The sequence below is a fragment of the Asterias amurensis genome, chromosome 18 (assembly GCF_032118995.1).
Source record: "Asterias amurensis chromosome 18, ASM3211899v1".
Lineage (NCBI taxonomy): Eukaryota > Metazoa > Echinodermata > Asteroidea > Forcipulatida > Asteriidae > Asterias > Asterias amurensis.
Window position 1 is genome coordinate 2813018 of NC_092665.1, and position 21772 is coordinate 2834789.

The 21772-nt window shown below is 40.8% G+C and overlaps 1 protein-coding gene and 1 long non-coding RNA gene across 2 annotated transcripts; one reads left to right on the forward strand and one right to left on the reverse strand.

Moving 5' to 3' along the window:
* The first annotated feature begins 1272 nt into the window (after positions 1-1272).
* LOC139950609 (probable polyketide synthase 1) lies at positions 1273-17277 on the forward strand. Its single transcript, XM_071949367.1, has 4 exons — positions 1273-1373; positions 5549-5717; positions 6781-13667; positions 14268-17277. Exons 2-4 carry the CDS (start codon positions 5645-5647, stop codon positions 14601-14603), a joined length of 7296 nt encoding a protein of 2431 aa, XP_071805468.1. The 5' UTR covers positions 1273-1373; positions 5549-5644; the 3' UTR covers positions 14604-17277.
* On the reverse strand, positions 14434-20736 carry LOC139950613 (uncharacterized). The gene is made up of 3 exons (XR_011787679.1): positions 20588-20736; positions 19367-19474; positions 14434-14573 (listed from the first exon to the last, which is right to left on the reverse strand). It is a non-coding gene; the product is annotated as an uncharacterized lncRNA (long non-coding RNA).
* Between the last annotated feature and the right edge of the window lie 1036 nt (positions 20737-21772).

Here is a 21772-nt window from a genome sequence, read left to right on the forward strand (position 1 = left end):
AAATAATGGAGCGATTTTAACAATAGCATGACGTCACAGGTGTTGGTTAAGTCGCATAATGCCCTCGGTGAACGCGCCATTCGTGGGTACGAATGGCGCGCACCTCGGGCATTATCCTATACATAAAGTACATGTACATATTTCATCGCCCAGAAGTTAACGTCAGTAGTATAGGCCTATTATTAATACTCTTATAAGAAAAACGCTTGCCGACGATGTACAGCGTAAATTCAGTTTATTGTCAACAAGAGGGAGAAGCATTTCACTGAAAGACTCAAGAAAGGTGTGCGATTAAAACTTTCTAGGAGTTCTAAAATGAAAGTGTTTCTTGAACTCTGTATTTAGGCACACGGAGGCTTGATTTTTCGAGAAAAAAAACCTCCAAACGCTCAGAGCTCCCGGGGGCTTCTCCCCCTGGACCCCCGCCGGGGCTTCGCCCCTGGACCCCACCAGGGGCCGTACGGCCGGCCCCTGGACCCCACCCCTGAAATTTCTTTTACCAAAGTATTATGACTACAAAGTTGTGCCCCCGAATAAAATAAAATCCTGGATCCGCGCCTGATATACGCCGCACACTATACTCACTGATGCATAGCAAACCTGTGAAAACTTGCTTCTAACAATATCACCACTGATGACAATTCCCAAAGGTATCCTGCCTTTAGCAGAGTAGAGGCGGACATTTCTCTGGCAGATTGATACCCCAGCACGGTCGCATAAAAACAGATTTTCTAATTGCAAAAAAAGAAAAAGAAAATGGCCGCTCACACTTTTATTACTTTTGTATAGTATCACAATTTTCTATGGCACTGTTTTGAAAAGAAAGAGTAAATCAGCTGATCAGCTGAAAAGTTTCATGGCCAAACTTATATGATATTTGTATACGAAAATGCCCTTTAAGCTTTCAAGTTTACTGTAACCCCAGAGGTGTCCACGCGGTAACTTGAGCTGTTTGAACTCGGACAGCAAACTTTGGAATTAGCACACATCCGTGATTTTGCTTATCACTGCGTGGTATAATATTGGGGGAAAACCCCTCTACTTGTGTAATCGCAGAGAGCCCCACGCATGAGCCTTGTCAAGTTCGTCCTGACAGACAGCCCGATTGATGACGAAATCCTACGCAAATTGCCACTCAGGGATATACCCATCGCTCATTGGCTAAACTCACAATCGGTGTTCTGGGGATCCGCTTTGATTGGCTGACTTTGTGGAACCTGTTTAGTCACAGGTTCTCATTTGCATATGGGGATAAAAGAAGCTGAAATTGCAACCAGAGAATTAAAAGTTTGTAAGACAATCAGAAGATCACTAGTGCGGAAGAAACACTTCGTTATTGGTGGCAAGACGAAAGAGAGCAAGTCGGCAATCATGTAAGTGTTTATTTTGTTATTATTTGGTTTCATTTTATGTATATACAATGTTAATTTGTTCCTTAAAGGCACATAGACATTATTGGGAGTCACTCAAAATAATTGTTAGCATAGCCTTTCATCCTTCTCTTGCAACTTCGACAACCAATTGGGTCCAAATTTTCACAGGTTTGTTATTTTATGCATATGTTGAGATACACCAAGTGAGAAGACTGGTCTTTGACAATTACCAAGAGTGTCCAGTGTCTTGCCCGGGACTACCTTCCAGGCCTTGTCATGTGTCTTTTTGTAAATTGATTTTCTCCATGTTTGACCGAGTCCATATGCGCTTATTTTATATAATTCTTGTATTTAATGTATTTTATATATTTCTAGTTAAGTCAACCTCTGCACAGTTAAAACAAATGTGAATTATTTCTGTGTATACATGGCATTTATTGTATATGAAGTTTCATTTTTACGATTTTGCTGTTTTAACTATACTTGTTTTAATGATTGCCCTAGAAATTAAATATCCATAAAAAAAAGTCAATATAACAAATGTATATCCATGTTCAAGGATATAAAAACTATACAATTAAAAATGTGATTCACGGTGTCATTATCACAGATTGTGACAACTTGATTAAAACACAACAGCAAAACTATTCTATCTAAGATCAGTGACGTCATTGGTTATGTGGTCTACACCCCATGCACCCATCAGCTAGTCCCTATAGATTGAAGACATTCGTTTTTGTTGAAGACACTAGACACTTTTGGTAATTGTCAAAGACTAGTCTTCACAGTTGGTGTATCTCAACATGTGCAAAAAAAACCAAACCTGTAAAAATTTGAGCTCAATCGGTCGTCGAAGTTGCGAGATAACAATGAAAGAAAAAACACCCTTGTCGCACGAAGTTGTGTGTGTTCAGATGCTTGATTTCGAGAACTCAAATTCTAATCGAAATCAAATTCGTGGAAAATTACTTCTTTCTCGAAAACTACGTCACTTCAGAGGGAGCCGTTTCTCTCAATATTTTATACTACCAACCTCTCCCCATTACTCGTAATCAAGAAAGGTTTTATGATAATTATTTTGAGTAATTACCAATAGTGTCCACTGCATGTCTTTAACGTAGTCATCGATGTTGCATCATAATAATTCATTTGATCACTTGCGAATAAAATACCTTATTCATAACCTTGTTCCTGTTGTGTGGTGCCACCTTGTCATGTTGTGTGGGGTTTTTTAAACCCGTCCAGTTGGTCTTTTTGTGACCTTGCACATATTTCCCCTGTGCTTTTCTTAGTGGGGTTCCTTGTTGCAAACGGGAAGGGCACCCTTAATCAGCCAGTTAAGTGCAGTTACGTAAAACAAATAAACGGTGTCGAGAGAAGTATGTATACAAAAACATGGATCAAAGTTTTGATCAAAATGACTACACCAGTCTGATCGTCGTCTCCTCAAATATCAAAGATTTATTATTCAGTGTTTTGTATCGGGGTATTTGCAATCGAGGATCATCCCTAAAGAAAACATTAACTTTGGGCAATCACTCCTTTCATCAAAAGGCAGTGGACACTGTTGGTAATTACACAAAGTAATTATTGGCATAAAACCTTACTTGGTAACTAGCAGTAGGGAGAGAATAGTATACAACATTGTGAGAAACGGCTCCGTCTGAAGTGATGTAGTTTTCGAGAAAGAAGTGATTTTCCACGAATTTGATTTCGAGACCTCAAATTTAGAATTTGAGGTCTCGAAATCAAGCATCTAAAAGCACACAACTTTGTGTTACAGGGGTGTTTTTTTTTTCTTTCATAATTATCTCGCAACTTCGACGACTAAATGAGCTCAAATTTTCACCTAGGTTTGTTATTTTATGCGTATGTTGAGATACACCAAGTGGGGTGACTGGTCTTTGACAATTACCAATAGTGTCCATGTCTTTAAACAGCAAGAAATAAGACAATTAAACGAGAATTTAAAAACTTGAGCAACTCCTTAAACCATGAAGGAAGCCCTCATACTACTCAGATAATAACTTTTTTTGTTAAAGGAATAGGGTGATTTTGTTCTGTTGGTTTGTCTTCTGCGTTGTCTGCTAAAAGTTTTAGTCCTCTAAAGCAACGGGTATGATTTTTATCCACACTGCACTCAATTGTTGCCTGTTGTTTATCTTATGATAAAACACAGTTGCCAAGTGGATGCTGCGCCCTCACCGGTGACTTACTTAGCCTAGCGTAGCAATTTAGACCATGGATCAATAAACCATTAGACAATGTACTAGCAGGCGCTGCTGTATAGTATAATAAACTTTTTAATTTACGGGTGAAGTTTGTTTGCCTCAGTTACAATGCAAGACAAAGGGACCAATCGGCACGCTTTTTTTTCTGTCTCCCCTCCCCCACCCTTGTCGGCAAACGAAATTGTGATTAGAAATTCTCTCCGAGTTTTATTCAGTGTATCGTGAAGCACAAGAGGGGGACTAGGTTTGTTCCGACACCTCCATATGGAACTTAAGTTGTATAGAACAAAACAAAATAATTTTAAAAGACAGAACGAAACTCATAGTAATATGACACACAAAACAAAAACAGAATCCCCTAAAAAGGTAAGCACACACGTCAGGCACTAAGCCGGAAGTGTTGGCTTTCAAGTCACATCATTTCGCAACTGCTTTCTTTTTGTTTATTAAAGCAATACAGTTAAGAAAATGAAAGCTGTACTACGTACATTGTATGCCTACATTGATGACGAATAACATCTGTAACAAAAATATAAGTTTATCTCGTGCTTGCTCAATCTCAGAGAACGTTTTCCCCCATCCACACACCGGCTGCCAAATGACAAACGAATACAGCAAAAACGTAAAAATTCAGGCGTGATATTTAAGCCCTAGACACTTTTCAGTACAAGGGCCGACTTACATCATGCATTGTAAGCATGCTTACATAGACATTTTCGCAAATACCCATTGCGTGCGCAAGCGCTTTAACTGTTGAATATGGTGCATGCTGGTCTCGCTAGCGATCAAACTAATAAATACTTATAAAACCAAAAAGAGCAATGTTTTTTTCAGTTCATGTTTTATCAAAGGTTATTCTGAGCATGAAATTTCCCTAAACTGCGTTTCCAAATTGATAGACCAAATCCACAATATTTGTTCCAGCAAGTGACGACCATTCTACACAAGTTAAGGCATGACATCATGAGAAATATTGAGAAACTAACACATGCTTTCGAATTAAATTAATGTGTTTTAACTTCCGGTCGGGTGGCGCAACTTTCCTGAACGAGGAAACAAAATCACTTTCAGAAGTCAGTTCTGGTTTTTCCAGCTTCTTTTTCAGTTTTTATTTAAGGAAACAAAAAGAGTATATAAACCCATGAATCTTCCTCGACTGTCAGTTTTGTTTGATGTGGCGCGAGTTCTACACTTCGTCCGTTCGCTACTTGTATTGGGACCACGTGAGGTGTGTTTAGTTTGGCATTCTAGGCATAACTCGCTTTGATTTTCCGTGCGGAAGCGGCAGTTTTTATCTTTCTTTAGCAACTTTGCGGGCATGGAAAATAATCTAACTCACTTTATATTTTCCGTGTGGGTCTATGATTCTCGAGTGTTAATTCAAATTTGTTTTTGTCTATGAGAAACCTTTACAACAGTCTTGCAAAGATAAGAATTAACTATGGATAAGTAGTAATTTTGCGGGTACAACCATGACTCAAATCGTTTAAAGCCATTGGACACTTTCGGTAATAGTCGAAGGCCCACACTTAAACCTGTGAAAATTTAGGCTCAATCGGTCATCGGAGTCGGGAGAAAATAACGGGAAATCACACCCTTATTTCCGCACGTTTCGCCGTGTCATGACATGTGTTTAAAATAAATCCGTAATTCTCGATATCGAGAATTGATATTGTTTTAATGTTTTGTCAAAAAGTAAAGCATTTTTTTTCTGTACCGAAAGTGTCCAATGGCTTTAAGTTGCACCACCATCAGCAGTCCAGCTTTCTCCTGAAGACGGGCAGAGTGTACTGTTTAAAACTACAAGACTCACACGCAGCACTCATCCAAAGGAGATTTTCACACCATGCAAAGCTCCATCACCACTTAGTCTCATGAAAGAGGTTATTTTCATATTTCAAAAAATCTAACAACCTGTTTTTCCTTCTTCTTTTTCTGTTACAGAGAAACTATTTATTTCACACCATTATTTATTGAGCACTGTCAACTCAGCATCGTACGTCATCGTTTTCGTCGTCATAGTAACTTCACATCAGCAAGATGAACAGCAAACAAGCAAACACACAACAGCCGTCTCGTGCAGCCAAGATCCCAATAGCAGTTGTTGGAATTGGTAAGAAAACTCTTAACTCTTTCATGTTCGTTATCCCACATTATCAAAATTTGTAACGAAGATTAAAAGCACTGTTATCAGATTGCAAAATGTGCCACAACAAAACTAAATGCAGTTATCCGTAACACCAAACATATAACCTGTTGATGGTACACTTGAAGCTTACGATTAATTTAGATTAGTTTACAGCGCTTCTTTCTTAAACAATTATAGGTAACAATAATGAATCATTGTGTTTTTTAGTACAATTAATAGTTCATTTAATTCTCAAAAATAAACACATAATGATTTGAAGGCTGCACTTTAAAAGGAAAACGGACAAACTATAATACAGAAGCGTATTGCTGCCACATGTATTTAAGACAATAATCTTGAACGTACACAATAAATCCAAACTTAACTTGTTGTGTACGTACACTATAAGTTATTGTGCACGTACACAATAAGTTATTGTGTACGTACATCATAAGATTTTATGTGGCAGCGTCACGCTTCCGAACCCTAAAAAAACACTCTGCGAAAGGTATATTACTCACTCTAGTGCATTTGTGATCCATCGCGCTGTTTTCCTGTGTCCGTGGTAGGGTAGCTTGGTTCCTGGTTAAGCGTATGGTGTCACCGCAGACCTCACTTGATCGTATTTCCTAATAAAAACAAGGGAATAGATTTCATAAACTTTTACACTCAGATGAATAGGATGTGGTACATCCGAAAACTTGTTTTTTTTCTATGAAGATGTTTAATATTCACACTGCTTGCAAATAGGAATGAATAGAAGGAAAGTTGCTTCACTGCAAAACCCGCGGCATTGAAATTGACACCAACAATTACGTTGGTGTTATTTTTAACACCTTTCTCCTATGATGTAAAACTTTATTTTCTCTTGGGTATATGTGACACACTCATAGTTTTAAAATGACTCTCCGATGTTTAAAATTTTTGATAACGTCATCAAGGATTTTAGAGAGATTCCCTTTTGTATAAAGAATATCAATGTTGCACTTTTCTCCCAGAATTTTTGAAATAACATGAAGTTGTTTTTTTTTAATTTCTTGTATTACAGGCTGCCGCATGCCTGGTGGAGTGGACTCTCCGAAGGCATTCTGGGATGCCGTCGTTCAAGGTGAAGACATGATCAGTGAGGTGCCTTCCGACAGATGGTCCCTCGAGTCCTTCCACGATCCCGATCAAACCAACCACAGCAAGATGGTCACAAAACGCTGTGGGTTCATCAAAGACATTGACAAGTTCGACAACACCTTCTTCAAGATATCACCTCGTGAGGCTAGCTCCATGGACCCTCAACAGCGTCATATACTTGAGGTCACCTATGAGGCGTTCGAGGATGCTGGTATCATCCCAAGCACGCTGGGCGAAACCTGTGGCGTCTACATCGGGGTGGGGATGATGGACTACCCTATCATGATCATGGAGACATCTCTCATCAACCCCTACACCCACACAGGTGTTGGCCATTCTGCAGTGGCCAACCGTATCTCCTACGCCTTTGACCTTCGTGGACCCTCCTACGTAGTGGACACTGCCTGTGCCTCATCCATGACAGCCATGCACGTAGCCTGTAACGCCATCTGGGATGGCGAATGCACCTCAGCTGTCGCAGGAGGCTGCAACACGCTCCTCCTCCCCGAGGTAACTGTGGGTTTCAGCGCTCTTGGTGTCCTCTCTCCAGAGGGAAAGTGTTGCCCGTTCTCCGATACGGCCAAGGGATACGTCCGAAGTGAGGGATTTGGGGCATTCATTCTGAAGCCACTTGACGCAGCTCTAGCTGAGAATGACCACGTGTACGCCGTCATCAGGGGGAGTGCAATTGCAGCAAACGGCTTCAGCAAGAGTCTTACAATGCCCTCCGCACCTGCCCAGGAGATGGTAATGAAAAATGCCTATGAACGCTGTGGAGTCCCATTGTCCTCCGTCCAGTATGTAGAAGCACATGGCACAGGAACTCCAGTCGGGGATCCCATTGAAGCTGGAGCCATCGGTCGCACATTTGGTCACCTGAAGGACAACCCAGTCAAGATAGGATCTGTCAAGAGTAACTTTGGCCACAGTGAATGTGCTGCTGGTATCACTGCTGCCATAAAAGTAGCCCTCATGCTTGAGAAGAAGATGCTGGTCCCCACTATTAACTACAACGAACCAAACCCAAATATTGATCTGCAAGAACTTAATCTGAAAGTTCAGACGACCCTGGAGCCAATGCAGAGCACCAACGATGAGACTGATACTGACAAGTACACCATTGGACTGAACAGCTTTGGTTTCGCAGGAGCAGTTGCTCACATGATATTTCAGAATGCTCCAAAACCGACCACAAACGCCATAGTTACAGAGACGGCTGGCTGGAAGTTTGGAGACGACAAAAATGCTGGAAGACCAATTGTTCTGCCGTTGTCAGCTAAATCTGGTGATGCCCTAAAAGACCTCATCAAGAAGTGGCTAGACTTCAACTGTGACACTGATGCTCTTCATGTAGCATCTTGGCAAGCAACACGAAGGGAGCACCACCCATACCGTATGGCCATCATTGCTAATTCAAGCTCCTCTTGCAGACAGACTCTGGAGGGATTTCTTGAAGGTGCTGGATCTGAAGCTGCTGTGACTGGAACAGCCCCTCAGGGAAAACCAAAGGTCTGTTTCGTGTTTCCAGGACAGGGACAGCAGTGGGTAGATATGGGCCGCAAGTTGTACAGCTCCGAGAGTGTATTCAGAGAGACCATCGATTCCTGCGACAAAATCTTCCAAAGGATGTCTGGTTGGTCTCTGCTGGAATACTGCGGCTTGTTCAATGAAGAAGGCAGTATCACAGACTCGTCACCCTATACCTCCGTGGAAGAAGCCTTGGGTCAAGTTGAGGTCATCCAGCCAGCCATAATGTTCATCCAGGTGGCACTCTTTCACCAGTGGCAGCACTGGGGAGTTCAACCCGATGTTGTTGTTGGACACAGTCTTGGTGAGATTTCTGCAGCATATGCCTGTGGTGGTCTGACACTAGAGGAAGCTGTGGCTGTTATTTATCACCGTAGCCATGCACAAGCCAAGCAGGAAGGTACAGGAAGAATGGCTGCACTACGAGCTACAAGAGAGCAAGCTGAGAAAATGTGTCTGGAGCATGAGAATCTCTACATCGCTGCAGTCAACGCACCCGGTGCAATTACCCTCGCAGGCAATTGTGAAGTTGTAGCTACCGTGGTGGAGCAAAACCCAGGAAAGGCTAAGCAACTTAGAGTAACCTGTGCCTTCCATACTCCTGAGATGGACCCAATCAAAGAGCCCTTTTCAACAGCAATGGAAGGTGTGGTTAAAAGTGCGGTTGGCAAGAGAACTGTTCCTTTCTACTCTACAGTGACAGGTGAATACTATGATGCAAGCTTTGGAACAGAATACTGGTGGAGCAACATCCGAAACGCCGTTCTTTTCCAGCCTGCTATCGAAGCAATTCTCCAAGAGACGAAAGCTGATGTGTTCCTGGAGATCGCTGCATCAAACACACTTCTGTCTTCAGTCAAACAGATCGCCCGTGGCTTGGACCCAAAACACCCACCTACCACCATCAACTCAAGCTTGAGAGACAAAGATGACCTTCACAGCATCCAGCGTGCCATTGGTACTCTCTACACTAGTGGAGTTGCTCTCGACTGGTCCTGCTTAACTCACGAAACAGCAGAATGGGCACCAGTTCCTACATATCCATGGCAACACCAATCCTTCTGGCTGGAAACTGAAGAGAGGCAGAAACGTCGTCTTGGGTTAGATGACCGGACATTCAAGGGACAGAGTGGCAACCTTACTTTGGAGATGTTCCCCTTCTTAGCCGACCACGTAGTTGGAAACCGGGTTGTCTTTCCAGGAGCCGGCTACATCGAACACATGATTCAGATGACATTTTCTGAGACAGAGACACCGGCTTTGAAGAACATCAACTTCATCCGTGTTCTACCATGGCCTGAAGAATCTGACTCAAAGAAGTGCACTCTCAAGCTCGGATTGGAGAAAGATGGAGCAGTGATGCACGTAACAAGTGAAGGCAATGAGCACAGCAATGCTCAGACCAGCACCAGCTCCAAAGAGAAGGACAATTGTCTTCCACTTGAGAAAATCACAGAGAGATGCTCAACTGAGGTCACCAGTGAGGTCTTTTATGAGCGCCTTCAAGATGTCGGCCTCAGCTACGGACCCGCTTTCCAGATGGTGGAAAAGATGTTTCTGGGTGATGGTGAGGCACTAGCTATCCTTCATCCAGTTCCAGACAACAAGCAGAGAATACAAATAGCCCATCTTGATGCTACATTCCAGCTTGTTCTTTCTGCAGTAGGTTCAAGCAGCGCTATGTACCTCCCAGTACATATCGATTCACTTGAGATGTCTGCAGAGTCTATTCCATCTGGTGAGAAGCTTCTGGCCTACACTAGAATCATCGACTGTGACAGCATGCTCCTCTCAGCAGATATCACTATTGCAACTGAGAATGGTGAATGTCTTGCTTCTGTAAAGGGATTCCAAGCACAAAACTTCAATGGCAATCAGTCCGATGTTCCTATCGAGTCATGTATCTACACAACACAGTGGCAACCAGTCTCAGCTAACACCTTGCCGACATCAGTTGTTACCGAAGTCTTCAAGGAGAGCAATCTTCGTGAGAAATATGGGGATGAGTTGAATGCCATTAACCGAGCTGAAGACGTACTTGATGATATTGAAGGTGTCTGTGTCTCCTACATCCGACATGCAATCGAGACAGTCCCTCTTGAAGAGCGTGCTCAGGGGAAGAGTTACACCAAGTACATGGATCGGTTCCAGACCATCGCCGAGAGCAAATCCAGCAAATCCATCCCATTCAACGACATTCCATCAGTCTTGGACAAGATTCTTGAACATGTTCCTGAGCTTGACTCTGAGGTCAGTCTGATCAAGAGCCTTGGAGATGTTCTTCCTGACACACTACGGGACCCACAAACTGCAGTTCCTATCATGTTCTGTGCAGAAGGTCTTGACAGGTACTTCTACGACTCACTAAGTACTAGGCTGTACTACAAAGCTGGGGCAGAAGCAGTTGTCAGTGCTATCAGGGAAGCTGCTAAACACAAGAAGGTTGTTCGAGTTCTGGAACTCGGTGCTCGTATTGGAGGATTGACACGCTTCATTGCCGACCAACTTAAAGACTTGGGAGAAGAGAAGCGAATGGAGTATGTTTTCACAGACGTGACTGCAACTTTCTTCCAGCAGGCTCAAGAAAATTTGAAGGAGTTTCCCTTCATCCAATACAAGCAGATAGATATTGAAAGCGACATTGACGAACAAGGGTTTGTTCCAGGGAGCTTTGACGTGATAGTCTGTCTGGACACTTTGCATGCAGCAGTGAACGTACAACGCAGCACAGCTTACATGAGTAACTTGGTGAGCCCAGATGGCCTGATGTTTATCATTGAGGGTACTAACACGCACTACCTGACTGAGCTGTGGTTCGGAGCTTTGGATGTCTGCTGGGCATTTGATGACTTCCGTAAGGAGCGTTGCTGGATGGATCGACAGGGCTGGTTAGACACAATGACTCAAGTTGGCCTCAAAGACATTCAATCTGCATCTTCATCGAATGAATTCTTCCACTGCGTTTTTGCTGGGCGGAAGTCATCACTTTCAGAACGGGATTGCCTGAGGGAGGTCATCAAGCAAGACAAGATGATAATTGTTCGAGATGAAAGCAACAGGTTCTCATCAGAGTTTCTCCCTTTCTATCATGGTGAGGTTCACATAAGTACCTTTTCTGAATCCAAGTCACTGGACCGTCTTTTCAGTGAACACTCCGACTCTCCGATGGAGGTGATCTACATCTACAGTGATGAAGATTCCAAGGCTGTTGCGCTCCTGAGACTCTTTCAGGCAGTGGAGTCCTATCCAGAAGCAGTCAAACGGGTGTGGATCTTGACGAAAGGTGCAAACATGGACTGCACTAAGCCAAGTGGTTCTCTGACCGTTGGGTTGACTCGAGCTGTCAGTAACCAGATCCCAGGGATGTCAATTTGTTCTGTAGATTTCGACCCCGAGAACTCACTTGCTGAAAATGTCCAAGAACTACTGAAACTGATGGACGACAGCAGCCTCGCTGAGCGTGAGATTGTCCTGCGTAAGGGGAGGTACGTCCCCCGTGTTGTTCACCAAGATTTGAACAACATCAAAAGCATCGACTCCAAAAAGTGGCGAGTTGAGCAGGATCTAAAAGGTAAAGCAGGCAAAGGAGCATCCATTGATGACCTGGCATTCCATGATGTTCAGGAGATTGAAGTTCCTTCAGGTCATGTGAAGATCAAGGTGAAAGCTGCACCGCTCAACTTCAAAGATGTCATGATGGCGTTGGGGCTTCTTGAAGGATTGGAGAATGACACACATCCCTCATTCGGTATTGAGTGTTCAGGTGTTGTGGTTGAGATTGGTTCAAGGGTATCTGGTCTTAGGATTGGTGATGAGGTGATAGCATTTGGGAAAAGCTGCTTTGCCTCTCATGCAATCTGTGATGCTAAACTCACTGTCCACAAGCCGGATAATCTTGACTTCCTTGAAAGTTCTAGCATCGGAGTAGTTTTCGTGACGGCATACCTTAGCCTGATTGAAAGAGCCAACTTGAAGAAAGATGAGACAGTTCTTATTCATTCTGCCTGTGGAGGAGTCGGACTTGCAGCCATTCAGATTGCACAGATGATTGGTGCCAAGATCATCTGCACCGCTGGTACAGAGGAGAAGAGGAGCTACTTGAGGAAACATGTTGGCATTGAGATGGTCAGTGATTCACGTACTGACCGCTTTCATGATGATGTCATGGAATGGACCAATGGCCGAGGAGTAGATGTCATTCTGAACTCGCTCTCTGGAAAGCTCCTTCAAACAGGTATCTCACTTCTGGGGCAAGGCGGACGGTTTTGTGAGATTGGTAAACGTGACATCTTGCAGAGCTCCAACATCCCCATGGGTTTCTTCTTGGAGAACAAATCATTCAATTCCTGCCAAGTTGATGTCCTGATGCGACAACGACCAGCCACGGTGCAAGGTATAATGAGAAAGGTTGTTAAACTGTTTGACAACAACAAGCTGAAGCCGATTCCAACTACCGTACAACCCCTCGGCAACTTGAAGGAGACCTTCCGTATGATGTCAAAGGGAGCTCACATTGGCAAGATCGTCTTTGAGGTGCCAGAGGGTTTCCAGCCGGCTGAGATTAAACTTCCTCTCAGTCAGTTCAAATCAAACGCAACGTACATAGTCACTGGTGGATTTGGAGGAATTGGTCAAGCTCTTTCAAGATGGTTGTGCCAAAACGGGGCCAAGCACATCGTTCTCGTCTCCAGGAAAGGGGCAAAAACAGCCGCTGCCAAGAGGACCGTGAGCTACCTCAAACGCAACAAAGTCAACCTGAAGGAGTACTCACTAGACATCTCAAACAGACAGAGTGTGAACAAGATGTTAGAGAACCTTCGTGACGATAAACGTATCCCCGCAATCAAAGGTGTCTTTCATCTGGCAGGCGTCATCGAGGAGGAGAACCTTCCGGAAATCACGGCCGATCAGATGAACAGAATCCTGGGTGCCAAGGCAACTGGAGCCAAAATCCTCCATGATCTGACCAAGGATGATCAACTTGATGTCTTCTTCATGCTTTCCTCAATCTCTACTACTTGGGGACATCCGGCACAGCCATGCTACTGTGCTGCTAATGCATACCTCGATGCTCTAGCCGAGAAAAGACACATAGATGGACTACCAGCTCTCTCTGTGCAACTGGCACCTGTTAAAGGGGCAGGGTATCTGGAGGACAAAGGTCAAACTGTCAAGGTTCTAGCTATGAAGGGAAACCACCAGCTGTATGTAGATGAGTTCCTTCAAGTACTTGGTCAACTGCTGTCACGTGGCGACCTCCCAACAGTCTGCCTAGCCAATCAGGTATGTCTATTGAAATACCGTTTAGATTCATAAGGACTTGTTCTACAAAAAAGTCAATCAATCAATCAATCAATCAATCAATCAATCAATCAATCAATCAATCAATCAATCCAACCTACAAAGTACCAACTACAATGACATGTACATTATATCTGCCTCGAAAGCTGAATATGAAAAATTTAGGGAACCTCTGAAGCATTTGAAAATAATGTGAGAACCACTTAGTGTATGAAATACATTTTTTCTAGATAATTCACTCTATAGCCTACCATGTGAGAGAAAGAAGTGGAGTTTTAAGTATTTGTTTGTTGTAAGAAAAGAGGTACGTTTCATCGTTACTTAATCTTAGTTCCAAGATGCTACTGTTGTATTAGTTGAGGAAAAAAACGATGCTCACAGACGGCATTTTTTCGCACCCTCTGTGATTTTGTTTACAACTGACACAACCCTCTAGCAGCATCTTGCAACCAAGACTACTGCTCTTGATTTTTAAACAACAAGATCTATATTATTTTTTTATTTTGTTGTTGTTTACCTTCAGGAAGCTGTAACAACAAGATCTATAATATGTTTCTTTCTATTTTTGTTTACCTTCACTAGGAATGGGGAGCGACTCAGCAGTTCTGCTATAAATCTATGCTCAAGTTCCACCATTTGGCCGCACTCAGCAACAAATCATCAGCCAGCGATGCTAGCAGCATGGACATCGCAGACTTAGAGACCAGCATCAAATCCAAGATGGCCGACCTCCTGTGTATGTCAGATGATGCAATCGACGTCAGCCAGCCGATGGTGAACTACGGTGTGGATTCATTGGTTGCCCTGGAGATGGTGAACTGGGCGACCAATCAGCTTGGAGTGACAATATCGCAACTGGACATTCTGGGTGGAATTACAACGGCAGCTCTGTTGGAGAAGGCAACAGAAGCAAGATGAGATTAGTTTTCAAAATTCCATTTTCTACTTCCATTCATGCATTTCTCTATTATTATCCATTTATGAGAATTCAATAAGCAAAAATTTGAGGCTTTTACGGTATGGGGTTCAGGTGCCGCCTAAAGGCCCGGTCCCACTGCAATAACGATAACGACGCCAAGCGTGGAGCAATTCAATCAATAGAACGCGTTCTCTTTGCGTCATGATCGTTATCTTTCTCGTTATCGCTGCAGTTGGACCGGGCCTTAAGGGTCTTTACAAATTCTGATTGTGTGTGCTCTGTGATCATGGTGTTCACTATGTTGACTCTGTAGTGATTGCACTTGAACTCTGAAATGCAATAACTTGAAAAAGGTGGGTGGGGAAGTTGACAGAGGGGTTTTAAAATTCTTTGCTGTAACTTCTTAAACACGGCTGGTGCCACAGAAAGCTTGGTGATGTGCCATTTTTTTATTTACATCTTGGAGAAAACTGCTCACCTGCAACACAGGGGCCAATTGAAGAAAAAGCTACTGGTTGATGCATATCAACCCTTTGAACAGTCCTGTAAATATATAAATTTCCCTTACGAAAGTGAACTTAACAGCAACACTGCTTTGCCCTATATTTCCTACATGGCTACACCAATAGGTATCAGTGCTAAATTTTGATGTATAACAAAATTTTATTTTATGTGTGCTCAAACAAAAGAAACATTTATGATTTTTGTGTTTATTTATAAGTATTTATCATGAACTCTGTAGAGGGTAAAATATAACAACCTGAATTGGGAGTTTTAACCTCAAAATTCAGGAAGAAATTAAGTGTTTTAGAGAGCAAGCCCATCTTTATATTGGAAAAGTGCACTGCCACTGGAAAATCTATATATAAAAAAAATTGAGGGGCATCAAGGCCTATGTAGGCCTGATTGGCCCCAATATTAATCCAGGACTGAAAAGTATGTTTGATAGATAAGAAAGCAGACAATATCTGTCAGAAAATTTGTAAATATACAAACATAAAAACGTTTATTCAACAATAATATATTACTGACGATCCAATTTAATTTTGTATGATAGCCTACAAATTACGTAACGGATGAAACAGGGAAAACATCTCAATTTTTCAAACTTTTAAATGTTTCTAAACTAAAAATGTTATTTATGAATATTTTCCATATTTTTAAGCAAATTCAACTCTAGTCATTCCTTAAAGCTTAAACTGTATTTTTGTACTGTACATTGTTTTATGGTAGTGGATTGAAAATAATAGTCTTCCTAATGTTATAACTCTAAAAGCCATGTCACACTGGACCAATTTATACAGGCAGCTTGGAGGAAAACAATATCACTGCAACAGGGGTCGAAATTAAGTGTATTTTCATGGTAGTCAGCAGGGCTAGTAACCAATAATTTTTAGTAGCCCTGATGAGATTTTGGTTGCCCGAAAGACACATTATGTCTCGCGTCACGGCTCAAACTTTATAATACACCATAGCACAGTTCTTTGTTGTTTGTAATGATGATTTTTGCATTGTTTTTCCACTAGCCCGTCGGGCTATCAAACTGGAAAAATCAGTAGCCCGGCTGTAAATCTGGTAGTCCCAGGCAAGCGGGCTAGTGGCAATTTCGACCCCTGCTGCAAGCAAAATGACCACTCCATGAGCACAACAGACATTTTTAGTGTTTCACACTGGACTGTCTCCAAGACAAGTGAAGAAAAAAAAAGTTGTGTATGATTTTTTTTTTTTTTTGAGATTGCCTGGAACTGACTGCCTGTAAATTTTATGTGGTGACATGGCCCTTACATTGTTTTGCATGAGATTTTAAAAATATCAAACAATTAGACTAGCACATTCCTTGAAAACTATGAATGTACTCATTGGTACAATATCTTAGAGGTGGTGCATAAAAACCGTCAATACTACATGATATTCCAGATATTTTGTTTATTAAAAAAAAAAAAAATGTATCACCTTTTGAAATGAATTTTTCATATTTTAGTTTTGTTGTACAGTGTATATTAGGCCTATATCTCAACGTGAACGGTTCCAATTGGGTAATATTCTTAATTGTTTAGAGTAAACCGGAAACTGGAAGTCAAGTTTTTTTCTTTAGTTTTCTTCGTTAATTTGTTAAATTGATTTTACTTTTCTGTTTTTAATCACTTATTTTTACATTCCCAAGAACATATTCACTTTTTAGAGTCATAACTTATGTTAAACTAAAATTATTGACAGAACAAAATCTCCCCAACGTAAAACTCCATTAGGTTGGGACCACAATGGTCCCGGAAGTTCAATTTCTCGCGAGACTTGCACAGTCTATAACCAAAGGTTCACTTTGCTTTGTAACAGCTCTTGATTGTTTGCAACGAAGAAGTCAAAGTACTATAAAAATGGCATTTTAATGCTGATATAACAGCAAGGTCAATATATACTGCACCAATAATAAACTACATATTATTCCACTCTTAAAAGAATATTTAACTGAATAATAGAATGTGTCTTAAAATGTTGTCTTAAAATATTGTCTATTCGAGCCAAGTTATCTCTAACAAAAACAAAAACAACAACTTTAAAGTCACCATGTTATGTTATTTAAATCCTGCCAAATAAGTTGGTGATTTATATTGTTATAAATAGCTTATAGAAAAAATTGGGAAATAAAACAGACTATAAAAAGAAACGATCGAACTTGCATTTAAGAATTATTGTCTATCAATTAGTGTGTAACATTAGAGCTCAGTTTATGAATTTTGTTATTAACAGACACAATATTGTTCCTTTAGAAAAAAAGTAGGGACACTTTATTGAGCCTAACAAGGGGACTTACTTATGTTCATGCATGGAGGAAGAAAACATTTCTATTTCTTCCTCCATGGTTCATGTGGTATAGGCTTTAAAGGGTGTATGTACTTTTTCCTAACAAAAAACACAATGTCAACAGATTTACATTAAACTTACACAGTTTGAAGATTATGATAGTAGAAAGCTTCCCTTGAAATTTTACTTACTGAGGTGCTGCAGTTTTTGAGAAATGAGTAAAAGTAATAATTTTCGTCTCAGTTTTAGCATGTAAAAACGTATTAACCAGTTATGCTATGGTTTTGGTATAATACATTGTATCATAACTGGTTAAGGGGATTTTACATGCTAAAATAGTTTTGGTTGTGACTTGTTTTACTCATTTCTCAAAAACTACACAACCTTAGTTAGTAATATTTGAAGGGAAGCTTTCCACTATCATTATCTTCAAACCCTGTAAGTTTAATGTAAATCTGTGGACATTTTGAAAAAGTACCCGAATCCTTTAATCAACTTTTCAGTGGACACTATTGGTAAGTACTCAAAATAATTATTAGCATAAATCCTTTCTTGGTAATGAGTAATGGGGAGGGGTTGGTAGTATAAAACATTGTGAGAAACGGCTCCCTCTGAAGTGTAGTAGTTTTCGAGAAAGAAGTAATTTTCCACGAACTTGATTTCGAGACCTTAGATTTAGAATAAGAGGTCCTGAAATCAAGCATCTGAAAGCATACAACTTCGTGTGACAAGGGTGTTATTTCTTTCATTATTATCACGCAACTTCAACAACCAATTGAGCACAAAATTTAATTTTCACAGGCTTGACTGTTTTATGCATAATGTTGAGATACAGCAAGTGAGAAGACTGGTCTTTGACAACTACCAATAGTGTCCAGTGTCTTTAAAGGCAGTGGACACTATTGGTAATTGTCAAAGACTAGCCTTCACAGTTGGTGTATCTCAACATATATGCATAAAATAACAAACCTGTGAAAATTTGAGCTCAATCGGTCATCGAAGTTGCGAGATAATAATGAAAGAAAAATAACACTTGACATTGTCACATGAAGTTGTGTGCGTTTAGATGGTTGATTTCCGGTTGGTTGAGAACTATGGCACTTCAGAGGGAGCCGTCTCTCACAATGTTTTATACCATCAACCTCTCCCCATTACTCGTCTCCAAGAAAGGTTTTATGCCAATAATTATTTTGAGTATTACCAATAGTGTCCACTGTCTTTAACAAGGACAAATAATATTCATGTTTTTATCAACAACATTAAGAACTGGACATTTGTTTACTACAATAATGTCCGAAGATAACTAATGACTGTTCTAAAAGGTTTATGGCTATGAATTATCATTACTGGCCTGGAATTTCATCTTTGAAAGGGCAATGGGAAACTTTCGGTGGGGCACCAAGGCCAAGCCCAGGGGCAACGAAGGCCATGGATGGCCTCTGTGGCCTGCGCGTAATTCCTGCAATGTGTAGTCATAGCACCCCTATGTCTCAATTGGGACTTTCGTTGAACCTCTGGGCTAGGTAGACCATACTTACTCTATGGATGGACATTAAAAGGCCAGCTGTCGATTTCACCAAACCCTTCCTAACTTTAGGATTAATCTTAGGACTTAAGACGAGTTCAGTTCCGTATCTATAGCAGTAAGACGCATTGAATCCATCCTAAGTTAGGACGGGTTACTCGTCCTAACTAAAATTAGGATTAGGATTCAGGGCAATTGAATCGGCTGAATTTGATTTTTCAGTGGATACTTCATATACCGCATTATGTTTGGTTACTAAGTTAGTTACCTGCAAATGTTTTCATATTTTTAACCCCCCAAAAACGCTATTTTCCCAGGAGTTGCAAACACTCTGGAGAGGTAAAAAAAAGGCACCAGTAGTGGCTACTACATTATCAACCCAACTTTATGATGCTCACTATACACTGGATTGCCCTCTGTCAAAAAATATCATACCTTAACTATCGTCACCCATTGAAAAGTGAATTCCAGTTCCGGCAACAGATTCATCCATATATTTCTTCACAGAAGCAAAATCTTCATCAGAATACAGCCCTCTCGCCTCTGTAAAAGATAAATTAAGGATAATTCTTATTATTAATGGGACCTTTAATAAAGACACTGGACACCTTTGGTAATTGTCAAAGACCAGTCTTTTCAACTTGGTGGTGTATTTCAACATAGTGCATACAATAACAAACCTGTGAAAATTTGAACTCAATTGGTCGTCAGAATTGCGAGATAATAATGGAAGAAAAAACACCCTTGTCACACAAAGTTGTGTGCTTTCATAGTATGCTTGATTTCGGGACCTCAAAATCTAAATCTGACGTTTCAAAAACACATTTGTGGAAAATTATTTATTTCTTGAAAGCTATGTTACTTCCAGAGGGAGCCGTTTCAACAATGTATACTATCAACAGCTCTCCATTGCTTGTTACCAAGTAAGTTTTTTGAATTACCAATAGTGTCCAGTGTCCAGTGTCTTTAATAATGTCTTTTAGTTTTATTAGCACATTTGTGTCAGATTTATTGTGGTCTTTCAAACAGTTCAAATAAAGCATGCAATTTTCCGCATATTTTGTTTTGTTTACTGCAACAAGGCACCGTTTTCATATTCATTGTTAAATGAACTAATTAATTAAGCCATACATGGGCTTAAACTTAAAGCAAGGAACAGCGTGTGTACTTTGACCAGACAGGTGGTTTCATGCATCGTGTTTATCATCATTTATGACCATGGGCCAAAATTTTCAGCAAGATTTTTCAGCTCCTCGAGTCAGATTCTGCTCCGTTGTTTTGGAAACATTTGTTATTAAATTTAAAATTCAAGACAAATTACAATTACAAAAATACGATACAATTATTCTCAGTGCAAAAAATCATTAAATGTCTCAAGAGAAACGTTTCCATTTGATTATTAATTACATTGATCGATTTGTGAAAGGAAAGAGGTATAAACCAACCTTTGTTTATAATAAATTGCAGAATTTCAACCATTGATAAAAATAATAGCGTGTGCTAAGTTCGCTTTCTTCATCTCATATCGATGCTTCAGAAGTTTGTGTTTGGCGACAGAGGGCGCCCCAAGAAGTCACCAAAATAGTGTAGTGGTCGTCTGTCTGGAAATCTTACACAAACAGGTGCCGTTTTAAACATGAAAAGTCAATACATTACCAGGTGACAGAGTGTCAAAGTATCTTCACAGTGCATTAAACATCTGGGGGAGTGTGCAGCGTGACAAACCTCTAACTATCGAACTCGTAAAATCCTGATGATAATCACAGCACAGACAACTCATCCGCAGCAGCTAGCTACACTAGCTCGAGCACATCTTTTGACGACCACGTGACTCATTATCATGAAGCGCCCTCTATCAAGGTGGACCGGGAAAAGGGGGTGGGGCTGCGGGTGGAGGGCGAAGGGGGCTAGTGGCGCGTCGTGGGCGCTTCGATGTATGAACTGTGGCTAGATGCGCAAGACATAAACTCAACAATAACTCAATCAAAAAAAGCTGACCAACCAACTTTTACCCAAAACATGCGGGAAAAGACTTCACAAATTCTTTAATTTTGTCTTCACTTAAAGCCAGGAACAGCGTGTGTACTTTGACCAGACAGGTGGTTTCATGCTTCACAAATTATTTAATTTTGTCTTCTTATAAATACTTTGTAAATAGTCGTTTCGATATAAATCCAGTAACGGAGTTGCACTTTACATTAAAAATGATGTAAAATTCGTAAAGATCTGTGTATTAATAACTCAGAAATGGAAATGTTGCTACACTGAGACCATTAACTCCTCTCACAGTACTAATATACTAACTGGAGCTGTATACATACCACCTAGTACTTCATGTTATAACCACACAAACCAATATAAATGAATTATAAATAAAAAATATTACATAATTGGTGAATTCAAAACTATTTTGTATAATGTTGATAAGAATACCCAAAAACCATACTTGTTAAATTTTAATCTGACACTGGCCTGCTGAACATGAAGTTCATAGTTACAAATTTTTTCTATGAAACACTTTGCCTCTGAAATGATGTTATAGGCTAGTTTGAGAAAACTGCTATGAAACACCATAAAATATCCACCCCAACCCCCGAGATGCAGCTGATTTTGTCTGAACATTTCACTATTTTCTCGCTGAATTAAGTCCAAAATGTATACAAGTTTGCACAAAACATGAACACAGTTAGCCTTGCTCAAGGCAGTCGCATTATTCACTCCGAAAAGACTCCGCTGTAAACCCACCCGTACACCCTGTGCTTAGGCGTGTGTAATCAAACCGCACGACCCGACCGTACACACTGTCACATCGCTCAACGCCCACTGTACGATTACTGTGCA